This window comes from Pygocentrus nattereri, chromosome 13 (genome assembly GCF_015220715.1).
Source record: "Pygocentrus nattereri isolate fPygNat1 chromosome 13, fPygNat1.pri, whole genome shotgun sequence".
NCBI classification, from domain to species: domain Eukaryota; kingdom Metazoa; phylum Chordata; class Actinopteri; order Characiformes; family Serrasalmidae; genus Pygocentrus; species Pygocentrus nattereri.
The window spans coordinates 4,426,244-4,447,041 of record NC_051223.1 but is presented as its reverse complement, the minus strand read 5'-3'; the positions used below and the strand labels follow the sequence as shown (position 1 = coordinate 4,447,041).

The 20,798-nt window shown below is 39.5% G+C and overlaps 2 protein-coding genes across 2 annotated transcripts in view; one reads left to right on the top strand and one right to left on the bottom strand.

Annotated features, from left to right (window-relative positions):
- LOC108431411 (E3 ubiquitin-protein ligase RNF31) overlaps window positions 1-6,808 on the bottom strand; it is a 31,645-nt gene extending 24,837 nt beyond the window's left edge. The window contains exons 1-6 of the mRNA XM_017704531.2: window positions 6,660-6,808; window positions 4,163-4,398; window positions 2,837-2,983; window positions 1,004-1,159; window positions 788-856; window positions 410-674 (exon numbers count right to left, since the gene is read on the bottom strand). Coding sequence (XP_017560020.2) covers window positions 410-674; window positions 788-856; window positions 1,004-1,159; window positions 2,837-2,983; window positions 4,163-4,360 — 835 coding nt within the window. The 5' untranslated portion in view covers window positions 4,361-4,398; window positions 6,660-6,808. The remainder of the gene's footprint in view (window positions 1-409; window positions 675-787; window positions 857-1,003; window positions 1,160-2,836; window positions 2,984-4,162; window positions 4,399-6,659) is intronic.
- Window positions 6,809-6,907: 99 nt separating this feature from the next.
- On the top strand, window positions 6,908-20,276 carry psme2 (proteasome activator subunit 2). Its single transcript, XM_017704533.2, has 11 exons — window positions 6,908-7,233; window positions 9,620-9,652; window positions 10,083-10,145; window positions 13,066-13,152; window positions 13,237-13,276; window positions 13,372-13,469; window positions 14,925-14,993; window positions 17,728-17,795; window positions 18,216-18,270; window positions 19,789-19,875; window positions 20,046-20,276. Exons 1-11 carry the CDS (start codon window positions 7,195-7,197, stop codon window positions 20,124-20,126), a joined length of 720 nt encoding a protein of 239 aa, XP_017560022.1. The 5' UTR covers window positions 6,908-7,194; the 3' UTR covers window positions 20,127-20,276.
- Window positions 20,277-20,798: the final 522 nt, after the last annotated feature.

Sequence of the window (20,798 nt, the reverse complement as noted above, 5' to 3'; positions counted from 1 at the left end):
AACCACTATTATTCCATAATTACAATTACTACTGATTCTATTACAGTAACCACTATTATTCAATAATTACAATTACTACTGCTTCGATTATAGTAACCGCTATTATTCAATAATTACAATTACTACTGCTTCTATTATAGTAACTACTATTATACAATAACTACAATTACTACTAATTCTATTACTGTAACCACTATTATTAATTAATTACAATTACTACTGCTGCTATTATCAACATCATACTTTACTATTATTCGCATATTCCAGCATATATATAATATGATATTCTACAATATCAGTATTGCAAAGGCCAATACCGTGATAATGATTCATAAACAATATATCATGCATCCCTAAACAATACTGAGGATGAATCTAAAACAGCAAAACAAATATATTAAATTCTTACCTTGCTGTGGTGTCTGAATGGGCTCTCTTTTGTGGTTGGTTTTATTCGGGTGAAGATGGACCATGTTGTCACACTTCTGACAGAATGGCAGAGATCCGCAAGGCTGGCAGAGAATGCAGGGATTCCCCCCACAGATGTTACACACTGATACTTTTGGTGGGATTGAGGTTTTTGGAGAATCCCGAGGGGACTGCTTTACTGTCCCTATAATTGTTCGGGGTTTAGGGACAGGGACGGGGATGACCACAGCGTCTGGCTCAATCTCCTGAACACCCAGTGAGATGAGGGTTAGAAGATATTTATACTTATTTAGAGTAACTATAGTAAAGAGGATATAATGCAGATGATAATGATGGGAATATTAATGAGAACGGAAACCTTGTCTTGCTCTTGTTGTCCAAGTGATGGAATCATCTTCTCAAAAAACTCAGGATGTGCATGTGTGCCCTATATATAACGGACAAAACATGCCTCTGTTACACAACATCACAGAAATATGTACAGATATAACTGAGGGTGGGCAATAAGATTGTATCTATTGTTATTATGATAGATTACATCACTTTACGCTTTTCTGTGTGTGAAATTTTTCACCTTGCTGAGTAAGTCCAACTCCTCTCGTAGGGTCATGATCTCTGTGGTCACTGCAGAAACTGTGTGGACATCAGGAGCTGTGACATCCTCAGGAAAGCTCAGGCCGTCGTCCTGCCCAACGGTGTATCCATAAAGCATTAAAACATCTCTGCCACCCTACAGGAGGAACAGTTAACATTAAAAACCAACATAAAAACTACTCTAAAACAAACAAACATTTCTGCAGCCTTCAGGAGGAAGAATTAAAGATAACATTAAAAACCAACATAAAACAACTCTAAAACAAACAAACATTTCTGCAGCCTTCAGGAGGAAGAATTAAAGATAACATTAAAAACCAACATAAAAACAACTCTAAAACAAACAAACATTTCTGCAGCCTTCAGGAGGAAGAATTAAAGATAACATTAAAAACCAACATAAAAACAACTCTAAAACAAACATTAAACATTTCTGCAGCCTTACAGGAGGAACAATAAAAGACATAGTTACTGAAAACAAAACCTAAAATCTGATTGGCTGAGCTAAATCACCTGAACTCTGTAGTACAGCATCATGTCACGATTATTGTGTTTGGTTCAAATGTGGTTCTAATGCTCAAATAAGAACCCAGTTTCATTTAAACTGAGGGGCTGACAACTTTCCTAACCCTCTATTGCATGAATTATTATTTAAGCATGATAAACATGTTTTAACATGTTTTTGTTGTTTAAAATTGCTTACATAATGGAGATATTTGAAAAACATTTTTTTGTGAGATATTTAATAAATTGTTGCAATATGGCAACAATGCTCAATCATACCATAGCACCATAAAATCTCATTTTTTGCTAAAAACATTCTTTTACTAAAAAACAAGACCAAACAAATCCAACTTATGCTTAGTAAAAACCTTTGACTCAATATTCACAAATATTGTTAGGTATTTGGAATATATGGTAATAACACACACACACACACATATATATATATATATATATATATATATATATATATATATATATATACTAGACCCCCAGTGGACCCCCAAAATAAGTTGGGAAATTTTAGCCTCTACAGCCATATAGCGCTTTATTTGTTGAGTATGGATGTGGCTGCATCCCATATGACCATTATTAAGCTATGTTATACATTGTTACGGTGCAGGAGCCAGTATTTACATTCCTATGTAGCGCACTATGTAGGGAGCAGGGAGCCATTTGGAATGTAGCCCCAGAGTCAGGGGGAGGGGCGCCATTAGCTTGGCGCTAAGACTGGAAATAGCAAAGAGGCGCTAATGGGAATTAGCATTGTCATTGCAGTGGTTTGTTGATCAAAATGTTCTTACAAAGCGAAGCTTTTTGCATTAAACCATGCTACGCTAAGATATGTCAATCATTATCTGACAAAAATTGATAAATGCTTTGTGTCTCGGATCATAATAAAACCCACTATTGCTTAAGTATACAACATTAAAACCAACACAAAAACAACATTAAAACATTTCTGCCAGGAGGAACCTTTAAAAACAATAATTAAAACCCACATTAAAATAAATAAATAAAACATTTCAGTCACTCTTCAGGAAGAAGAATTAAAGACAACATTAATAAACAACATTAAAACTAATGCAATACCTACATACTGTTGCCTTACCGGAGGTACTATAATACTGTGTCGTTTATGCTGTTGAATTGATACTAGTCTAGTGTTAATGCTGTTTTAAACTAGTGTAATTTCCTGCCAGTCACACTAACTGAAGGGCATGTACATTAGTATGTTAATTTATAACAGATTTTTATAATAGTGGAATATTTTATCCCTGAAAAGAAAAGAACACTGGGAAAATATTACCTTTACAGTGTCCACTGCAGCCTTGAACACTGGATTGTTGAATTTAACATTGCGCCAGTATTTGGGTCTGTTTGGGTTCAATAAATTACAGCCGTATTTCTCCAGGATGTTCAGAGCTTTGACCACACGGTTCAGGGACTCCATAACCTTAGAAAAAAAAAATCAGAGAATGATCAGAGAAAAATCTGATAAAAATTAGGGAAAAATCACCGAATAACCAGAGCACAATCAGAGAATAATCAGAAAAAAAATCAGAGAATAAAGAAGAGAAAAATCTGATAAAAATTTGGGAAAAATCTGAGTATAATCTGAGAAGAATCTGAGAATAATCAGTGAATAACCAGAGAAAAATCAGAGAATAATCAGAAAAAAATCAGAGAATAAATAAGAGAAAAATCTGATAATAATATGGGAAAAATCTGAGTATAATCTGAAAAAAATCAGAGAATAATCGGTGAATTCAGAGAATAATCAGTGAACAACCAGAGAAAAAAATCTGAAAATAATCAGACAAAATCAGAATAATCTGAGAGAAATCGGAGAACTATCTAAAAAAAAAAAAATCTGAGCACATTCAGAGAAAAGTCATAGAAAAATGTGGGAAACATCAGAGTATAATATGATAATCAGTGAAAAACATTAGTTACTGGCTGTACTGGGTAGTCTGAATGCCTCTATTTAACGATAAGGATCACTTAGTTTCTATATTCATAATTTATATATTTCTTAATGGTATTGATGTGCTACTGTTTTGCTGTCTTGTGTGGACCAGATTTCTCTAAAGCTGCCTTCGAACAACAGCCACTGTCAAACGTGCTATCCAAATAAATTTCAACAGAGTTATGATTTTTAGTTTATTTAATCAAATAAGCATCACAGTGTAATTTGAGAAATAAGAGAAATAATCCAAAACTAATAAAAGAAACCTCAGAAAAACAATCAGAGAATAATCACACCAGAGTAGAGAAATATAAAACAGTATATAAAACAATGTATAATAGTAACGGTGGAGAGATTTTATAGAGACACTTATACCCTTTCATCTTATAATGTAGCAATCAGCCAAGACATGTTTGGTGTCTGAATTTAGGTACTTTAGTTTTGCACCAAGCCTCATATTTTTGTCAATTTTTGCATAACATATAAAGATGCTTGGTTGATATATGCTTCATTGCTACCTCTGCTGGCAATGCAGCACCAGTGCTAAGCTACAGAAGTAAGCTTCAGACACCAGACATATGTTGGCTAATTGGTCAGAGGTAAACTGGGTATATTTAAGCTTTTTTACAGAAACTTTTGCTTTAGTATCTATGAAGAATCTCTCACTTCTTGGAGGTTCTTTCCAGGGACGTTGTCTGATATGATGGTCTCAGCAGGGATGTGCTTGTATCTGCTGGACAGTGGCATGGCCGTCTCTGCCATAGCCAATGCAAAGAGTTTAGCCTCCTGGGCCGAGGCCGACGTGGACAGACATGATTCTGCCTTTTTCCTCAAATCCTCAAAGTGGACCGAGAGTGAAGCCATGTGTTTCTGCCAGCACTGTTACATTCAACTGGATTTACCTGAAATAGACAGATAAACACTGCAGCCTGTACAGCTATGAACCAGAGACATTATAAAGGAGGAGGAGACAGTTCACTAGGTGGAAAATGAATGGGAAAGCTTGTAACACTCAACATGGCCTCTGTTTGTGGGGAAAGTCCCGACTTTCCATAATAAGAGACAGTTGTTGCTAGTAAAGCCGGGAAAAGTGACCCTCGTTATGCACAAGTGCAGTAGCCAGAACAACACAAGCCAACAACAGTCATTTCAAATATGCTGAAATGTTAATATAGCTTTAAGGCTGGACGTTATAGGACGCTCCCCATTCAAGGGACAGAAGCCTGATCTTATATGACTAGAAATAACTGCCCAAAAAGGCCACAGAGTGGACTGGCTTTCCTGTTAGGGCTTTGGTTGAGCCTCCAACCCTGCATTTTTAACAAGAACAGCACCACAGTATCTTCTTTTCTGGAATTCTCCCTTATGAATGAAACTGGGTGAACAACATTCCAACACACTGCATTAATCTTCCCTCTACAGCACAGTCTCTTATCCAGTGAGCTGCAGTGTGTTTACGGCCTGTTCACACTGCTGCCCCCTGGTGGACGATACTGCAGTACTACACTGTACATAAACAGGTTCAAGTAGCTTCTCCTCACAGGCTGTCAGGGGAATTCCACCAAAATGTCAGCATAATTAAACTGTTGAGTTGCAAACAAAGTCATTCAGAGTGGTCTGATGTGAAATGGTTTATTGTAGAGGAACTCGTCAGTAGAGTCAGATTTCTGCAATTTGTGCAATTTACACAATTTTTACGCAATGCACCAGCCATCAGGCAGAATATTCATAATATTTTTTTGCAGTAACTTTCTTTTCTTTTACAGGCATAAACCTCTTATTCTTTACGGTATATTTTGGTTTTTCCATGTGAACGTACATGACCAAATCGCAAGGCAAATTATTCAGAAACTACATGAAGTAAATGTCCATTTTTATTTATTTATTTATTATTGTAAAAAAGATTAGAAATGAGCAGATCAGAGGGACAGTGAAGGAGCAGTTTGGAGATAAAGCCAGAGAGGCCAGGTTGAGATGGTTTGGACATGTGTTGAGGAGGAATAGTGGATATGTTGGGCAAAGAATGTTGGAGATGGAGCTGCCGGGTAGAAGGAGAAGAGGTAGACCTCAGAGAAGGTTTATGGATGTAGTGAAGGTGGACATGGAGATGGTTGGTGTGAAAGTAGAGGAGGCAATGGATAGGGCGAGATGGAGGCAGATGATCCGCTGTGGCGACCCCTAAAGGGAGCAGCCGAAAGAAGAAGAAGAAGAAGAAGATTTTTTCTGTAAAAGTTCCCCTCAAATGAACAGAACGTGTGATTTATGATCACACATATGACTATATGCTTACAATTTACTGCTGAAAGCCAAAAATCTCTGTCACTGACGAGACACCGTCCATTTAATTTCAGACCATGCTGACTGACTCTGTTGACGTCTTAAACATGTTATTATGCAATAATTTTGAAAAATCAGAGACAGCTACAGCACTTTACCGTACACACTGTGCATTCAGGATCCAAACATAAATATTACATGACACTATGTTGTATATTGTATTGTATTATATGGAAATATCCAGTGAGCGGCAGTTGTGTGGACGAAAATGCCTTGTTGATGTGAGAGGTCAGAGGAGAATGGGCAGACTGGTTCCAGATGATAGAAAGACAACAGGAACTCAAATAACCAACCAAAATCTCTGAGAAACGTTTCCAACACCTTGTTGAAAGTACGCCACGAAGAATTAAGGCAGTTCTGAAGGAAAAAGGGGGTCCAACCTTTTACTAACCTAATAAAATGGCCAGCGAGTGTACATATAATTCACATTCAAAGCATTTGGCTGACGCTCTTATCCAGAGCAACTTACACTTGTATCATTTTACACAGGTAGGTGAAGGCAGTGTTAGGAGTCTTGCCCAAGGACTCGTTGGTACAGCATAGGGTGCTTAGCCTGGCAGGGGACTGAACCCCAGTCTACAGAGGAATCAACCACTACACTAACCAACCACTACACTACTTCTGTGTGTACTGTACTCTTTTATGTGGCTGTGACCAAACACAGAGACACATTTAAAACACATAAAACCCATAATACTATTAATAATAATACAACATCAGGCTAACGCCTATAGGCTCCTATAGAGTTAAAGGTAAACGTTTGGTCTCAGGCCCCTTTTAGACTTTAACCCTGTCAAGGAAACACAAACGTAACGCTCAAATTTACCTTCCTAATCCAGGAATGCTGCTTCCCTGAGCTCTCCGCTGGTTTCCACCTCGTATCCACGCAGGAATCACTGAATAAGTCGCTAAATAAACGCCTTTCCGAGAAGTTTACGCAGAGAGAGAGTCGAGCTGACTGGATCCCGTCACCGCCTACAGGAAGCGACCGTTGCTTTCGATTTGTTTTCCTTTATTTAAGGTGGACTCGGCCTGAACCTCGTTTTAGGTTTAGCCTTTATTAAGTAAATTAGGGGGGAAAAAAGCTCAGGTAAAGTTTGAATGTACTTCAGTTCTACTGCACAGCCCATCAAGTTTGAAGTAGAAAACATTTTTATGTAAACCACCAGGTTTAAGGCAGACCACCTTAAGAGGACTCCGCTTTACACTGGGAGGGATCAGCTTTTTCAGGTGTTGATAAAAGCGAAAGTGTTTTTACAGAAGGACGGAAGAGTGACAGATCGACCTGCTGCTGCTGTTGGGCTGAAACGGGCAGATTTGGCGATTAAACCAGCCGAAGTATCATCGAAGAGCAGTTAAACATGTCCAAGTTCAAGATCAACCGAGAGAACGCAGTGAAGGTAAAGCTGCGTGGGTCCGTCGGTTGATTCATTCGCCGGAATTAATGCAGTAACTGTGGCTAAGAAGCAACCAAGCTGGGGCTAGCTTCTCATTCGAATGATCCGTTCCACCTTAAATGAGGAGGCGGCAGAGTGTAGCTGCTGCACCTTTTAAGCGTTGCTGCTTCAATATTAACGGGCTCCTGTAAACATGGAGATGATGATGTCGGTCTAAATGAGCTAATTAAACGAGTTTCTGTCGAATAACTGTCGAATATACACGACGCCGGCTAATCGTTGCCAGAGCGTGAAGAACTAGCCAAATCCGACTCGCCAAACGAATCGGTTCACTTCAACCGATTCACGAGTTCAAATTAAACAAACTTATTTTTTGTACTACTTCTAAAAAAGCTGCATTTAATTCTGCATTTAATTCTGCATTTAATTCTGAAGAATTGAAACAACAGTCGAACAGATAGTACAACATCGTAATATTCCTGTGGCACATGCTTTCAAAATGAGAAATGTTTTCTCTGCATTGATTCCTCTTTCTCTTGCCGTTTACGGACTCCAATGTTTAGTAGTGACCATCCGATTAACTTACTGAAACTGAGTCTCGTCGCAACTGGAGGAGATGAAAAAAAAAAAACAATAAAATTAACACGATTTTCGAATAAGTGAATCAATGAATCGTATATTCGATTCGACAGTTCTAAAGAATCGGTTCGCTAAACAGAGTATAACTTGCTGTTGTTGAGATGAAGGTTAACGACTAACGCTACGCCAGTATGGGTGTGTGCACATTATTTCTGTGGCAAACGTAGAATATAAAGTAGTGGAAGTAGCCGAATAAGGAGCTAAAGTAGCCCAGCTAGTCTCCACAATGACTTGCATATTGTTAAGCTCTATGCTAGTCGGTTTCACTTTCGTTTAGAGCCGAGAATCAAAAATCGTTCCTCGTGTTTTAACCGATTCACGAGGGTTTTACATGGACGTTAAGAGAAGCCCGTCATTACTAAAGCACGTAAAGTGCGTTCAGTTCCAACTCAGCAATTTCAGCACTTCAGATGTATCGAAAGAACGAGAAAAGTCAGGGAGGGGATTCTTCTGGGGATTTTGGGGGATTCTGTGAATGGAGAGTCAGGTGCCTACTGCACACATGCTATCAGGAAGGCTTTGGAAATCATACAAAGAGCTTTTTCTGTGCGAAGATATTATTAAAGTGCCATTGTTAAAGTTACTCTGAACAAATTAAATGGGAATTAAACGGGAATTCCACCAGTTGTTTAACATTTCTGAGTAATTCAGTCCTTGAGATGTAAGCAGATTAATTCAGGGCAGTTTGATGTGAAGTGGTTCATTTTACATACCCTGATTTCTTCACAGTGATGGTGATAGGAACCATGGTTCAGCACAAATATACCACTTTATTGGGCAAAGAATGTTGGAGATGGAGCTGCCGGGTAGAAGGAGAAGAGGTAGACCTCAGAGAAGGTTTATGGATGTAGTGAAGGTGGACATGGAGATGGTTGGTGTGAAAGTAGAGGAGGCAGTAGATAGGGCAAGATGGAGGCAGATGATCCCCTGTGGCGACCCCTAAAGGGAGCAGCCGAAAGAAGAAGAAGAAGAAGAAGAAGATTAGGTTCAGTTGCTTGTTAACACAAATAGCTAATCAGCCAATCACATGGCCGCAACTCAACGCATTTAGGCCTGTAGAGGTGGTCAACACAACTTGCTGAAGTGCAGACCGAGCATCAGAACGGGGAAGAAAGGGGATTTAAGGGGCTTTGAACGTGGCGTGGTTGTTGGTGCCAGACGGGCTGGTCTGAGTATTTCAGAAACTGCTGATCGACAGGGATTTTCACACACAACCATCTCTAGGGTTTACAGAGAACGGTCCGAAAAAGAGAAAATATCCAGTGAGCGGTCAGTTGTTTGGACGAAAATGCCTTGTTGATGTGAGAGGTCAGAGGAGAATGGGCAGACTGGTTCCAGATGATTTGGCAATTGATTTGGCCTGGCCCTTCAGTCTAAGGGGACAAGTGGGTCCAACCCATGCCGGGAAAGAGCAATCCACCAGCGCAACATATTTTGCAAAGTTAAAACAGGTATTGCTAGATATATCACACTTGCAATATGATACTGTAATATTATGCTGCCTGTGTTGTGCAGCTCTGCACTTCAAGAACATTTACTGGATGCACTAAAGACAATAAAGCCCAGGCAAGCACACCACACTATAATAACAAGACCTTGGGCAAGACTCCCAACACCACATTTGCCTAACTCTGTATTTTTTTTAAAGGTTTGGCTCTGGATAAATAAAATAACAAACTGACCTATCCACTGTCCAAGTAAATAAGCAGGTCACTTGACTTATGGTTAATTGCTGTACTTTTTCATCCAGGTTGACAACTTCCGCAAGACACTGTATCAGCAGGTAAGGTTTCAAGACGACAGATTTAATTTGAACTTACTTTAAAGCCGTTTGTCCTTAATGAAGGGCAGCATTCATAAGGCTACATAACATTTATCAAGGCTTATTCCAACAAGTGTCAGTTATTATAAAAGACTGCCTTTGTCCATTTTGATGTCATTTCACCTCAGCAAGTGTGGACGCTTGTTGATATAAGCCTTTATAAATGGCTGCATATCTTTATGTCAGGCCTATGACATAATACATGAGTATTTCATTGTATATTAGTTCTAAGTGAATAAAGTGTGTCATTTCTTTCATTTTAAGCTTAATTAAATTAGCATTTTACTTTTTTAGTTAAACACCACATGTATGCATATTTGTTAAAATATGTTAAAACAGCTCGTTCCTGTAAATAGCCATTGGTTTGAGCAGTGGTTGTGTTTTTCTGTAGGCTGAAGACCTTTTCTCAAACCATATTCCTCTGAAGATCTCTCGGCTGGACAACCTGCTTCAGGTAAACAGTGCAGTTCTTTGACAAAAACACTGAGTAGTATCATACAGTACAATATATACTGCCAGTAACAAAGAACTGCTGAGATGCAGAAACACTGAGTTGCCAAATAGTTAGATACTCCTGCCATGTACCTGTGAGGTTTACCTGCCTTATGGGACCGTTAGGTGTGTAATTACAGCTTGTTGTGGTGCTCCATCTTCCCCAGGGGTCACCACTAGCACGCAGGAGCTCGGCTGATTCCACTTTTTTGATCTGTTGGTTTGTGTCTTTAAAGAGTTGATTAGGTTTAGAAAACCTAGAAAGTTCCTGCTTTGCAGGAAAGGCAACTTGCAGCCAGGACCACAGACTTGGAAACTGTCTCTCTGCGTCCCTGGTATTCAAACTCGTTCTCCATATTCAACCAAAAAGTGTTTAAAAAGACCAGCAACGTCACTGCTGTGCTCAGAATGGTCCACTGCCCATATAATATCTGATCAACAGCAGTCCAGTCCTGATAGGCCAACCACTGTGGGCAGCAGTGAAGAATGCACTTGAAAAATGTTGTCAAAGCATGAAAAAAATCAAGACATTTAAATTACATAATTATATTTTTTCTGGCATCTGATAAGATAGATTTAAAAAGTGGTGGCACATAAAAAAAAATACTACCAAAAACTGTGCATAGTTATTTTTATTAGACGTTTACTATACTAAGTTGCACTGAATCCACTGTTTCCATTTCATTTATTTATTTATGTATTTTGCATAATTTGAAAAGCTGAAGTTGCTCTGACATTGTGATGAGTGGACCAACAGAACGGTTCCAAAACTGATTGGAGAAAAAAAAATGTTAAGACCGTTTTTTTTTTTTATTTCTGTAAAGTTACCAAGTTGGAGATTTGTAGGTTTTGCTCTGACAGTTACTTTAAGCTCTCTTTGTAATCAAACACGCAGTTGGTCAGTGTTTGTAAGTACTGACCATATCAACAGTATACTCAGAAAAGCATACTGTGACATGTGATATAACATGATACTAGCAATAGCAGTCCAGCGCTTATATCCAGCTCAAATTGACCTATAAACTCTCGAGCTACTGTAAAACTGTAAAAAGATTCTATTCACAAATAAAGAACAACACACTTTATTACACAGCCTGTGGTCCAGGGCCAGCCTGATTTTAGTTCTTGGCCCTAGTCCAGGCCTGCCAGGTTCTAAAGGAAGATCACCTCTTGGATTCCACTTGACTGTTTGCTCTTAAAAAGGCACAATCAGACGTTTTTGGCTAGACTTGCTACAGAATCAGATTGGTTCTTTTTGTCCTGATATCTGATCCAGCACTTTCTGCTGATGTTGGACTGATACAGACACTCAGCTTTGGATCACTGTATTCTTAATGTACCATTGCATGCAAAGGTTTGGGTGCCCCTAGTATAGACCATGTTTTGTTTTCTAAGTCAAATTAAGTGAACACATCCTCTACAGAGAACACGCTTCTGCACACTATAACACACTGTTTATTTGCTTAATTGAACATCTTGGAAAAAAATCAAACATAAAATGTGGCCTATGCAAATTGTGTGACACATTTCATATGGCATATTTAAGGCTGCGTTCACATGACAAGCACTGTTGCTCAAATCCGATACTTTTCTCATATCCGGTCTCTCAGAAATGGTGGTTCACACTTTTTAAGGTCATCGATTAAAATTTGTCATTAATGTGAACGAACCGGCATCCAGAAATGACCCACATGAGCTCATTCTACTCAGTAACGTCACATGATTGAATCACTGAGTCATCTGCACAAACTAACGAGCAGAACGAGCTTCGCTGAGAAGATCATTAACTCTGATCAGCTCTCAGCTTCATCATTAGGCTACATTCACATTTCCAGGTTAAACTGGCACATATCAGATTTTTTGCCCAATGCGACTCAGATCTGATGTTTTCAGGGCTCTGTTCAAATCCGACCTGAGCTTCATACGTGGTCCTAGATCGGATACGTATCTGATTCGTGGCCATATGACCTTAATGTGACGCTCAGATCAGAATTCATGTGCTTTTATTCCACTGCACCTACGACATCATTCAGTGTTACCATGGCAGCAGCGCCAAACAGAAGTTAAAGCCTGTAAACGGTGGAAAAGTAGCTCATCTCACCTTTTTCACCTTCGTCTCGTTCTGCTCGTTAGTTTGTGCTGATGATGAATATGATTCATTCATGTGACGTTACTGATTAGGATGTGCACATGAGGGTCATTTCAGGACGCCGGTTCGTTCACATTAATGACAGATTTGAATCACTTACCAAAACAAGTGTGAACCATCCTGTCAGAGGGACCGGATTTGAGCAAAAAATCTTTAAGCAATGAGGCTTGTAATGTGAACATAGCCTTAGAGTGAGATGAAGGCAAAAAAGGTGAGATGTGTTGCTTTTCCACCATTTACAGGCTTTTACCTCTGCTTGGCGCTGCTGCCAGAGTAACACTGAATGATGAAAAATCACACACAGTCCGATCTGAGCGTTCACATTAAGGTTGCATGGCTACAAATTGGATACATATCCGATCTAGGACCACATATGAAAGTGGCTCAGGTCGGATTTGAAAAGATCAGGTTTGTGTGTCCACACAGCCCTGAAAACATCAGATCTGAGTCACGTGAGGGGGAAAAGTCGGATTTGTGCCACTTCAACCTGGTAATGTGAACGCAGCCTAAGTGTGTTCCCTGAAGAGAACATGTTAACTTATTTTCACTTACTGTCTCTCAAGCTTCTGCACATGGCTGTAAATAGTCTTTCTGTTGTACTTCGGGTAAGCCAAAAGTGCATGAACTATTTCAGTGAGACAGTATAACAGATCATCAGTGACTGTATAGCTGACAAGGTCAATGATAAAACATGGATCTAATTCCACTTCATTGTGATCTATTCTCTGTTTAGTCTGATGAATTCTGCGTTTCTGACCTAACCACTCTGCACGCCCCGCTGGACATCCCTATCCCTGACCCCCCTCCACCAGAGGATGAGGTCGGTATTCACTTATCTAATCAGAGAAATACATTTAAATGGTACAGACCCTTTATAACTGATGGCAGCGTTTGATCCTCACAGGAAATGGAGACAGATAAGAATGAAGAAGAGAAGAAGAAACGTAAATCTTTAAAACACTCATTCGCCTTATTCACTTGAATTTCTTTATTAGCTCGTATACATTTTCACTTTTATCGTTCCCATCTTTCTCCACAGCTCCTAAATGTGGGTTCATCAAAGGAAATGAGAAAATCGTTAAGTTGCTGGATATTGTTAAACCAGAAATTACCAGTCTGAAGGAGACCATCATTACAGTAAGTGCTGCTGTAAAATGTGATGTTACACTTTCATTTCTTTATAAATGCATCTTTATGTGTATTTATTAACACGGGAAACCGTTGGGGCTGCAGGTGGACCCCAGGTGGACCCCATACAGCGGTATGCCTACTTGTATTCCGCAGCCATGCTGCAGTAGTCTATGGAATGAGATTTTCCTGTTTGTATTCTAGGAAATCCACCCTTCTGATGATCTTGAAGGTGAAAGGAACTTTTAAAAAAGGTTACGCCAACTTTAAGCCAACTGGCAAATGCAGAAGTAGGCCAGATAGCTAACATCACTGTTTCAGTCAGAAGTAGCTGAATCCCAAACAGCTCCGTACTCCCTAACTAGCTAAATTGTGTGCTGTGTAACATTAAGTTTAGAGATTCCAGCTTCTGCTGTGAAATTGTGCACTGCTTCTCAAGTACGAGTGTGGCTGAGTCCCAAATGACCATTTGTAGCGCTATTTTGCATTGCTGGGGTGCAGGAGTCAGTATTTAAATTCCTACATGAGCTAGTGCGCTATGTAGGGAGCAGGGAGCCGTTTGAGCTTCAGCACCAGCGTGAGAAAAGTGACATCGTCAGCCTGGCAGAAGACTTGCGGTGGTAATTTGGTGACTAAAGTACTTATAAACAGAAAGTATGTGCATTAAACCGTGCTGTGTCATCATATGTTCACTGTTACACAAAAAATCATGAAATCTCTGCAGTTTACAGCAATTGGCCACCGAACGTTCTTCCCCTCATTCAGCGCTCAGTGGCTGCTTAGCAGAACCACACTCTAAAGGAACTACATTTCTTGGTGGAACACTTGTTTGTGTTGAGGATTATTAATAATAATTGAATAATTATCTAAAACATTGTGTATTTTATCAGATTTTATGTTTTATAAGAGCAATAAGCAACTTGAGGCAGTGTGGTACTGTGGTTTTATAATGGGGAAGGGAGTTTTAGGCACTTTGCATGTATTCTTTTGGCGCTCCAGAGATTCAGCATTAAGATCATCACTAAGCTGCTGTGAAACCACCTTACTTTGTGGTAATGTAACTGTGTGCTCTCAGACAAGAGAGTCTAACACTATCTAACATACCCAGATAAACTGCTGATCAGTTTAGAGTTTATTATTTTACATTTACGCCATTTGGCTGACTTACAATTTGACTATTTTACACAGGTAGGCGAAGGTAATATTAGGAGTCTTGCCCAAGGACTCTTATTGGTATAGTGTAGGGTGCTTACCCAGGTGGGGGATTGAACCCTAGTCTACAGCGTAGAAGGCAGAGGTGTTACACTACACCAATGCCGTCTCATAATGTACAGTATAAACAGTGAACTCACAAACTCTTGTAACTTCTGCCACAAACAAGAATTTACAGACAAAAATGCATGTGTGGTGTTTAGTAGGGCTGCTAAATTATTTGACCTCATCTTCATTTACTCTTTCGTACAGGTTGCCTGCTGGATTTCACATCTAATTCCCAAAATAGAAGATGGAAATGACTTTGGAGTTGCCGTACAGGTATGTTTACAAAGTCTTCCAACCTCTTAGAGCCTGTTTAATGAAGCCAGTTCAGGAGTGTTAAGCTAATCGGATCCGATCTTGAGAAGCGAGAGTATAAATGCAGCCAAGACGCATTGGAGAAGGATTGCTATGCAAACTCTCAGAGACTTAAGGAGAAGTTCTGAGATGGAGACACATCTGAGCCAAGTGGAATCATAACCATTTTTCAAGACATATGCAATCATAACTCCTCCCATGTAGAACTACGTCAGTAAGGAAACTGAGGTGCAGCCTGGAGAAGATAAAAGAACCTGCAGTCCTTTGTAAATGGAATCAGATGTTCAGTGAAGCTAGTTGGCCAGTGATTTAGCAACGTCCTCTCCACACGTCCTCTCTATTCCCTAAAAAATGACAGTTCTTTAAGGGTTCTTTAGAAAAGACGATGGTTCTATAAACAACCATGAACACTCAAAGAACCATTTGCTTAATTTGCATGGGGTAATTGTTCTTCAGTTTGATGGAGAACATGTTGTGTATGGTTATATATGTATATATAGAACCAAAAAGGGTTCTACTGTTGTTACAATGTCAGGCTTGTAACAATAGCAAACCCTTTTTGGTGCTATATATTACCATTTTCAAAAAAGGTTCTATATAGATCTATATACAACACATTCTTGTAGAACAATTCTGAAGAACAATTTCAGCATGGAAAGGACTATTTAAGCATGCAAATGGTGTTGCATGCAAATTTGGGTGTTCATGGTTCTGTATGGAACCGCTGTCTTTACTAAAGAGCTGCTCCTGGTGCGTAAACAACTTTATATATACACACACACCTTCTAAGTCACTTCTCCTTCTGGGTCAATGGGGTGCTAGAGCCTATTCCAGCTGTCATTAGGCAAGATACACCCTGGACAGGTCACCAGTCCATCACAGGGCAGACATACACTCACATCTGGGGTAATTTAGCATGTCCAGTTGATCTAACTGCATGTCTTTGGCCTGTGGGAGGAAACCCACCCATGGGGAGAACATGCAAACCACACAGAGGGGACCCTGGTCACCCGGCCAAGGACTCGAACCCAGGCCCTCCTTGCTGTGAGGCAACAGCGCTACCCACCACGCCACTGTGCCACCCAACAACTTTGTATGATAATATAAATTTTGAGAAAGGACAAGGACCCGTAGGCTACTCAGTACTGATTGGATTGCTAGCTTTATGGCTACTGAGAGCTGATTGGTTGGCTAGCATTACATCTATGACTACTAAGTGCCAGTTCATTGGCTATCATTAAGTCCACAGTATAGTGACATGACACGAACAGTTTGCAGTGACTCAATATAGATTACAATAATGCGGCTCAATGACAAAGCAAATGCATATTACCTCCCATCTGAGCATCGTCATCTTCTATGTTGGCCAGACATCTTTAAACAAGCCCCTCCACTCTGACTGGTCTTAGCCTGTATCCCAATTTTGGGTGAGAGGTCCCTGTGATCCCCCACACTGAGGGTGCATAGACAGCGCTCGTGAATACCCCAAAATGAGAAAGGCTTTGTGGACATATGCCGATCAGGTTTCTGTCTGTGGAACTGAGACGGATTTATATGTATGTCAAATGTAAACGGAATGTGGATAAATCTTAGAGAGCCTTGGAAAAGTATTTGCCCCCTGCCAATTTCCTCTATTTTTGCATATTTGTCTCCCTACATGGTTCAGGTCCTTATTCAAAATGTAAAGGTTTTATCACCTATGTGAAAAAGTAATTGCGCCCCTCCCAATCTATTGTGCCACCTTTAGCTGACACAACTGCAACCACACTCTTCCTAGAACTGGAGGTCATTCTTTTTCACCACTGTGGAGAATTGCGTTAATTTTGCTGCACTGGAGGCCTTTCGAGCACCAAGTTCAAGGAGTTGGAATTCCTTTTGAGCCATTCAGATGTTGGACTTGCCCTTGTGCTTTGGGCTGAGCTTCAGATTACGGACCAATCACTAGACATTTTCTTGCAGGATTTTCTGGGAGAGCAGTTATGGAAAGTCCCTGAGGTCCTGAAGCAGTAAAGCATGCCTCACTATCACACTGCCACCCCCAGTTTTGACTGTGCTTATTGTGAAACGCTTTTAGTGTTGTTGCAGATGTAACAGGACTTATGTCTTCCAAAAATTCCCCACTTATGATTCATTAGAGCACAGAACATAATACCAAAAGTCTTGGGGGTCACCACAGTGTTTTTGGCAAATGTGCGATGAGCCTTTATGCCCGAACGGTTCTATTTAAGTGCCTGTAGTCATTGGTGGTAATCAAGACTGTGTGTCGATTTTTCCCAGTTACCAACTGGTTAAATGGTTCATTGAGTAAAACATACTTTTCGGGCGTTGGCTAATTTTTTCCCTTCAAGAAAAGAAATGACCATTTAAAAATGGTATTTGTGTTTAGATTCAGGCTCAGATCTGAAACAATTAAATGCGACAGATTTGCATTTAAAGTAGGAGAAGTCAGGAGGGGCCAAGTACTGTCTCACAGCACTGACTGCATACAAGGCACATGAACTTGCTAAGTGTAAACAGGCTCTCTGTTACTGTTCAGCCATTTACAAAGACAACCATGAGACACATAAAGAGAAAAAACAAAAAAATTAAGGCTTTATTTTAGACTGCTCGAAAGCTAATGCTAGCATGCTTGTAAGTTGAAAAAATAGCTATATTTTTACTGTGATTTCTAATTTTTTTGCGACACATCTTTCAGGAGAAAATCCTCGAGAGAATTGCTGCTGTGAAGACCAAAGTGGAGGGCTTTCAGACCAACATTAACAAGTACATCCCTCAAATCATCTCAAAAATCCATTTCAAAATTCAATTTGTGTCTGTGAGCAGTGATGGACAAAGTACAGCATATTATTTGATTGACGTTTGCTCAAGTTAAAGCACAAAACAACTAGCTTTTGAATGTATTTTGTCCAACACTACAAGTAACTCATCTCAGAATAGTGTCCATATCAGTGGTCACCAACTCCTGGTCCTGGAGATCTACCCAAAGAGTCTAATTCCAACCAGCTCCAGCCTTCAGAAGCCCTGATGCCCTTGATTGACTGGAACTAAATGCATTAGTATTAGGTAAGAAAAGGTTGGAACCAAAGTCTGCAGGAAAGTAGCTCTCCAGGAGGAGGGTTGGTGACCTCTGGTTTATATCCTCTTTCCTGTTCATCACTGCGGTTTTGATGATTTTCTCCGTAGGTATTTCTCAGAGCGAGGAGACGCAGTGGCTAAAGCCTCTAAAGAGACTCATGTGGTGAGAGTGAAGGACTTTATAATCATGGTTACACTGTGCAGTTGTCATATCAAAGCAAGAGCTTGGCAATGGTACATTACACTGTTATCTATGCAAACGGGCAAATATACCAGCGGTGGACAGTAACTGAGTAAATGTAATTCATTACTGTACTTTAGTAGTTTTTTTTCGTGTATCTGTACTTAAGTTTTTCCATTTGGGGCGACTTTTAACTTTCACTCCACTACATTTCAGAGTGTAATATCCGACTTTTTCCTCCTACATTTTGAGAAATCTGTCGTTCCTTTTGGTTTCTGTGTGTATAAAAATGTAACATGTCAAAACAAAAGAAGCGCAAAGCCAGAGCACCAATCAGGGCCCAGCGGTCACTTTGTTCTGAGCTTGTTTTGACCTGTTGGTCATACCGACCCAGTGCAGCACGCAGTTCAACGTCAGCGCAACAGCGTAAAACTTTGGGAGCACAACCTAACTTAACTTTGTGTAAATAGAGCACAATATAGAAATATGTCCACATATGCAGTCGTGACTGACGCGTTTCTTTTTTTCTGAATTCATACAAACACTTTCATTTTATAGTAAATTAGTTTGGGCTGGTTTATGTTTATGAACAGACGCCTACAGATCAACACAGTAAAGGAAAACTTATCTGTGATCCTGAGTTTAAAGCCAGTTTTTATTCAGCTTGTAACTAATTTACAAAGTCTTCTGAAACTGAAACTTTGCTTGTGTGTAAAAAGTGATTTCAGAGCCACTCGGTTCTCCCTGATGGAAACTGTTTACCTTCAGTGTTTTGTGCTTCTGATCATTTTAATAGACGTCAGCGTCACTAATTAATGACGTTCTATTAAAAGACTGGTTTACCAAGAGAGACGCTGGAGGACTTTCACCTGAAATGAGTTCATGAAGCCAGTCTGGTTATAAAAATGATAACAGGACATCAGAGCCAGAATTACTCTTTTAGTACTTTTACTTTATACTTAAGTACATTTGAAGGTAAATACTTCAGTACTTTTACTCAAGTGGAGGTCTAGAGTAAGGACTTCTACTTTTACTGGAGGAATATTTTACCTTGGGTGTCTCTACTTTAACTCAAGTACATGATTTGCGTACTTCGTCCACCTCTGAAACATACTGACAGAATTCAGGCATTACAAGAGCTGCTACTACTGTTTTAGCGATGCTACATACTACTGTCCATTTTTTTGGGATAGCAGTATGTCATACACTGTCAGAAACCACATAAGCAAGTGGTATTTGAGATCACCGAATAACATGGTTTGAGACAAGTATGTGATTTAGGCATGCAGCTTCTCAATTATTATCTTTCATTGCTTGTTAGCTAAATAAACTCAAGTGCAAAACTAAGTATGTGTTGTAAATTCAAGGAAATCGTGTAGATTTTTGGTAAATTGTGTAAAAATGTTGACATTTTTATTAAAAATGGGAAAAGGTTCTAACAATTTTAGTATTTTTGTTTTCTTCACTGCTCTGTTAATCATGACGTTCATTTTACCGCAGATGGATTACCGTGCACTAGTCCACGAGAAGGATGAAGCTACCTTCTCTGAAATCAGAGTGATCATGCTAGATATCCGTGGGTTCTACGTGAGTTGAATTTGATTATACATTATACACTTGAATCATTTCTACATTTTAAAATGACATTCATTGCATCTTGGCCAATAAATATACAATGTTTAGTCTGTCGCATTTTTTTCTGTATTTAAGAATATTCCTGCCGATAAATCCTCGGTGCATGTTGTGCTCGTTTGTAGGCGGAGCTGTATGACATCATCAGTAAGAACCTGGAGAAAGTGACCAATCCTAAAGGAGAAGAGAAGCCCTCCATGTACTGAGAGAGACAGACAGCACACTTCTCCTTTTTCTTTCTTTCTTTTTATATTTTAAAATTTCAAAACAGTAGGTTTACAGGTTTGTATCTGGATTTGCAATTTTAACCAGAATAGCTGCAGTCAAATAAATCACCCATTACGCCGTACAATAAACAACGACTCGGTCCTTATTTGATTAGTTTCTGCCACTTTTAAATGTAATTTTCTCAGAGGAGCAACTCGCACATCCAGCCATGGAGGCTGTGAAAGTCTACGTTATGTGGCCAAAAGTATGTGGATGCTCCTTCGTATTATTTAGTTCAGGTGTTTTAGCGTTTCAACACTCATCACTGCAAACAAAGGTGTAAAATCAAGCATATATCATGTGATTTCCATAGACATTGTCAGTAGAATGGGACATACTGAAGAGCTCAGTAACTTCAAACGTGGCACCATCTAAGACAGGGGTATTTCATTCAAATTCAATAAGGTCCAGTTAGAGAAAACTTACTCAAGCGAAGGTCCAGAACATCATGATGTCTAACTTGCTTCATGATTCAGTGCCGTATACCGTTTACTGAAGTAGCCCAGTAGGTATATCAACATCTTACAGAGTCAACAACTGAATATCAAATCAAATAAAGTCCAGTTCAATAATGTTTCAATAACATTTACTGTCCGTTTTCTTTTAAGATC

Excerpts from the sequence above, each read along its gene's own strand:
- psme2 (XM_017704533.2), top strand. The coding sequence starts at position 7,195 with ATGTCCAAGTTCAAGATCAACCGAGAGAACGCAGTGAAG. Across the intron at positions 13,153-13,236 it reads CCCCTCCACCAGAGGATGAG|GAAATGGAGACAGATAAGAA; the intron begins GTCGGTATTCAC and ends TGATCCTCACAG. Across the intron at positions 13,277-13,371 it reads TGAAGAAGAGAAGAAGAAAC|CTCCTAAATGTGGGTTCATC; the intron begins GTAAATCTTTAA and ends CTTTCTCCACAG.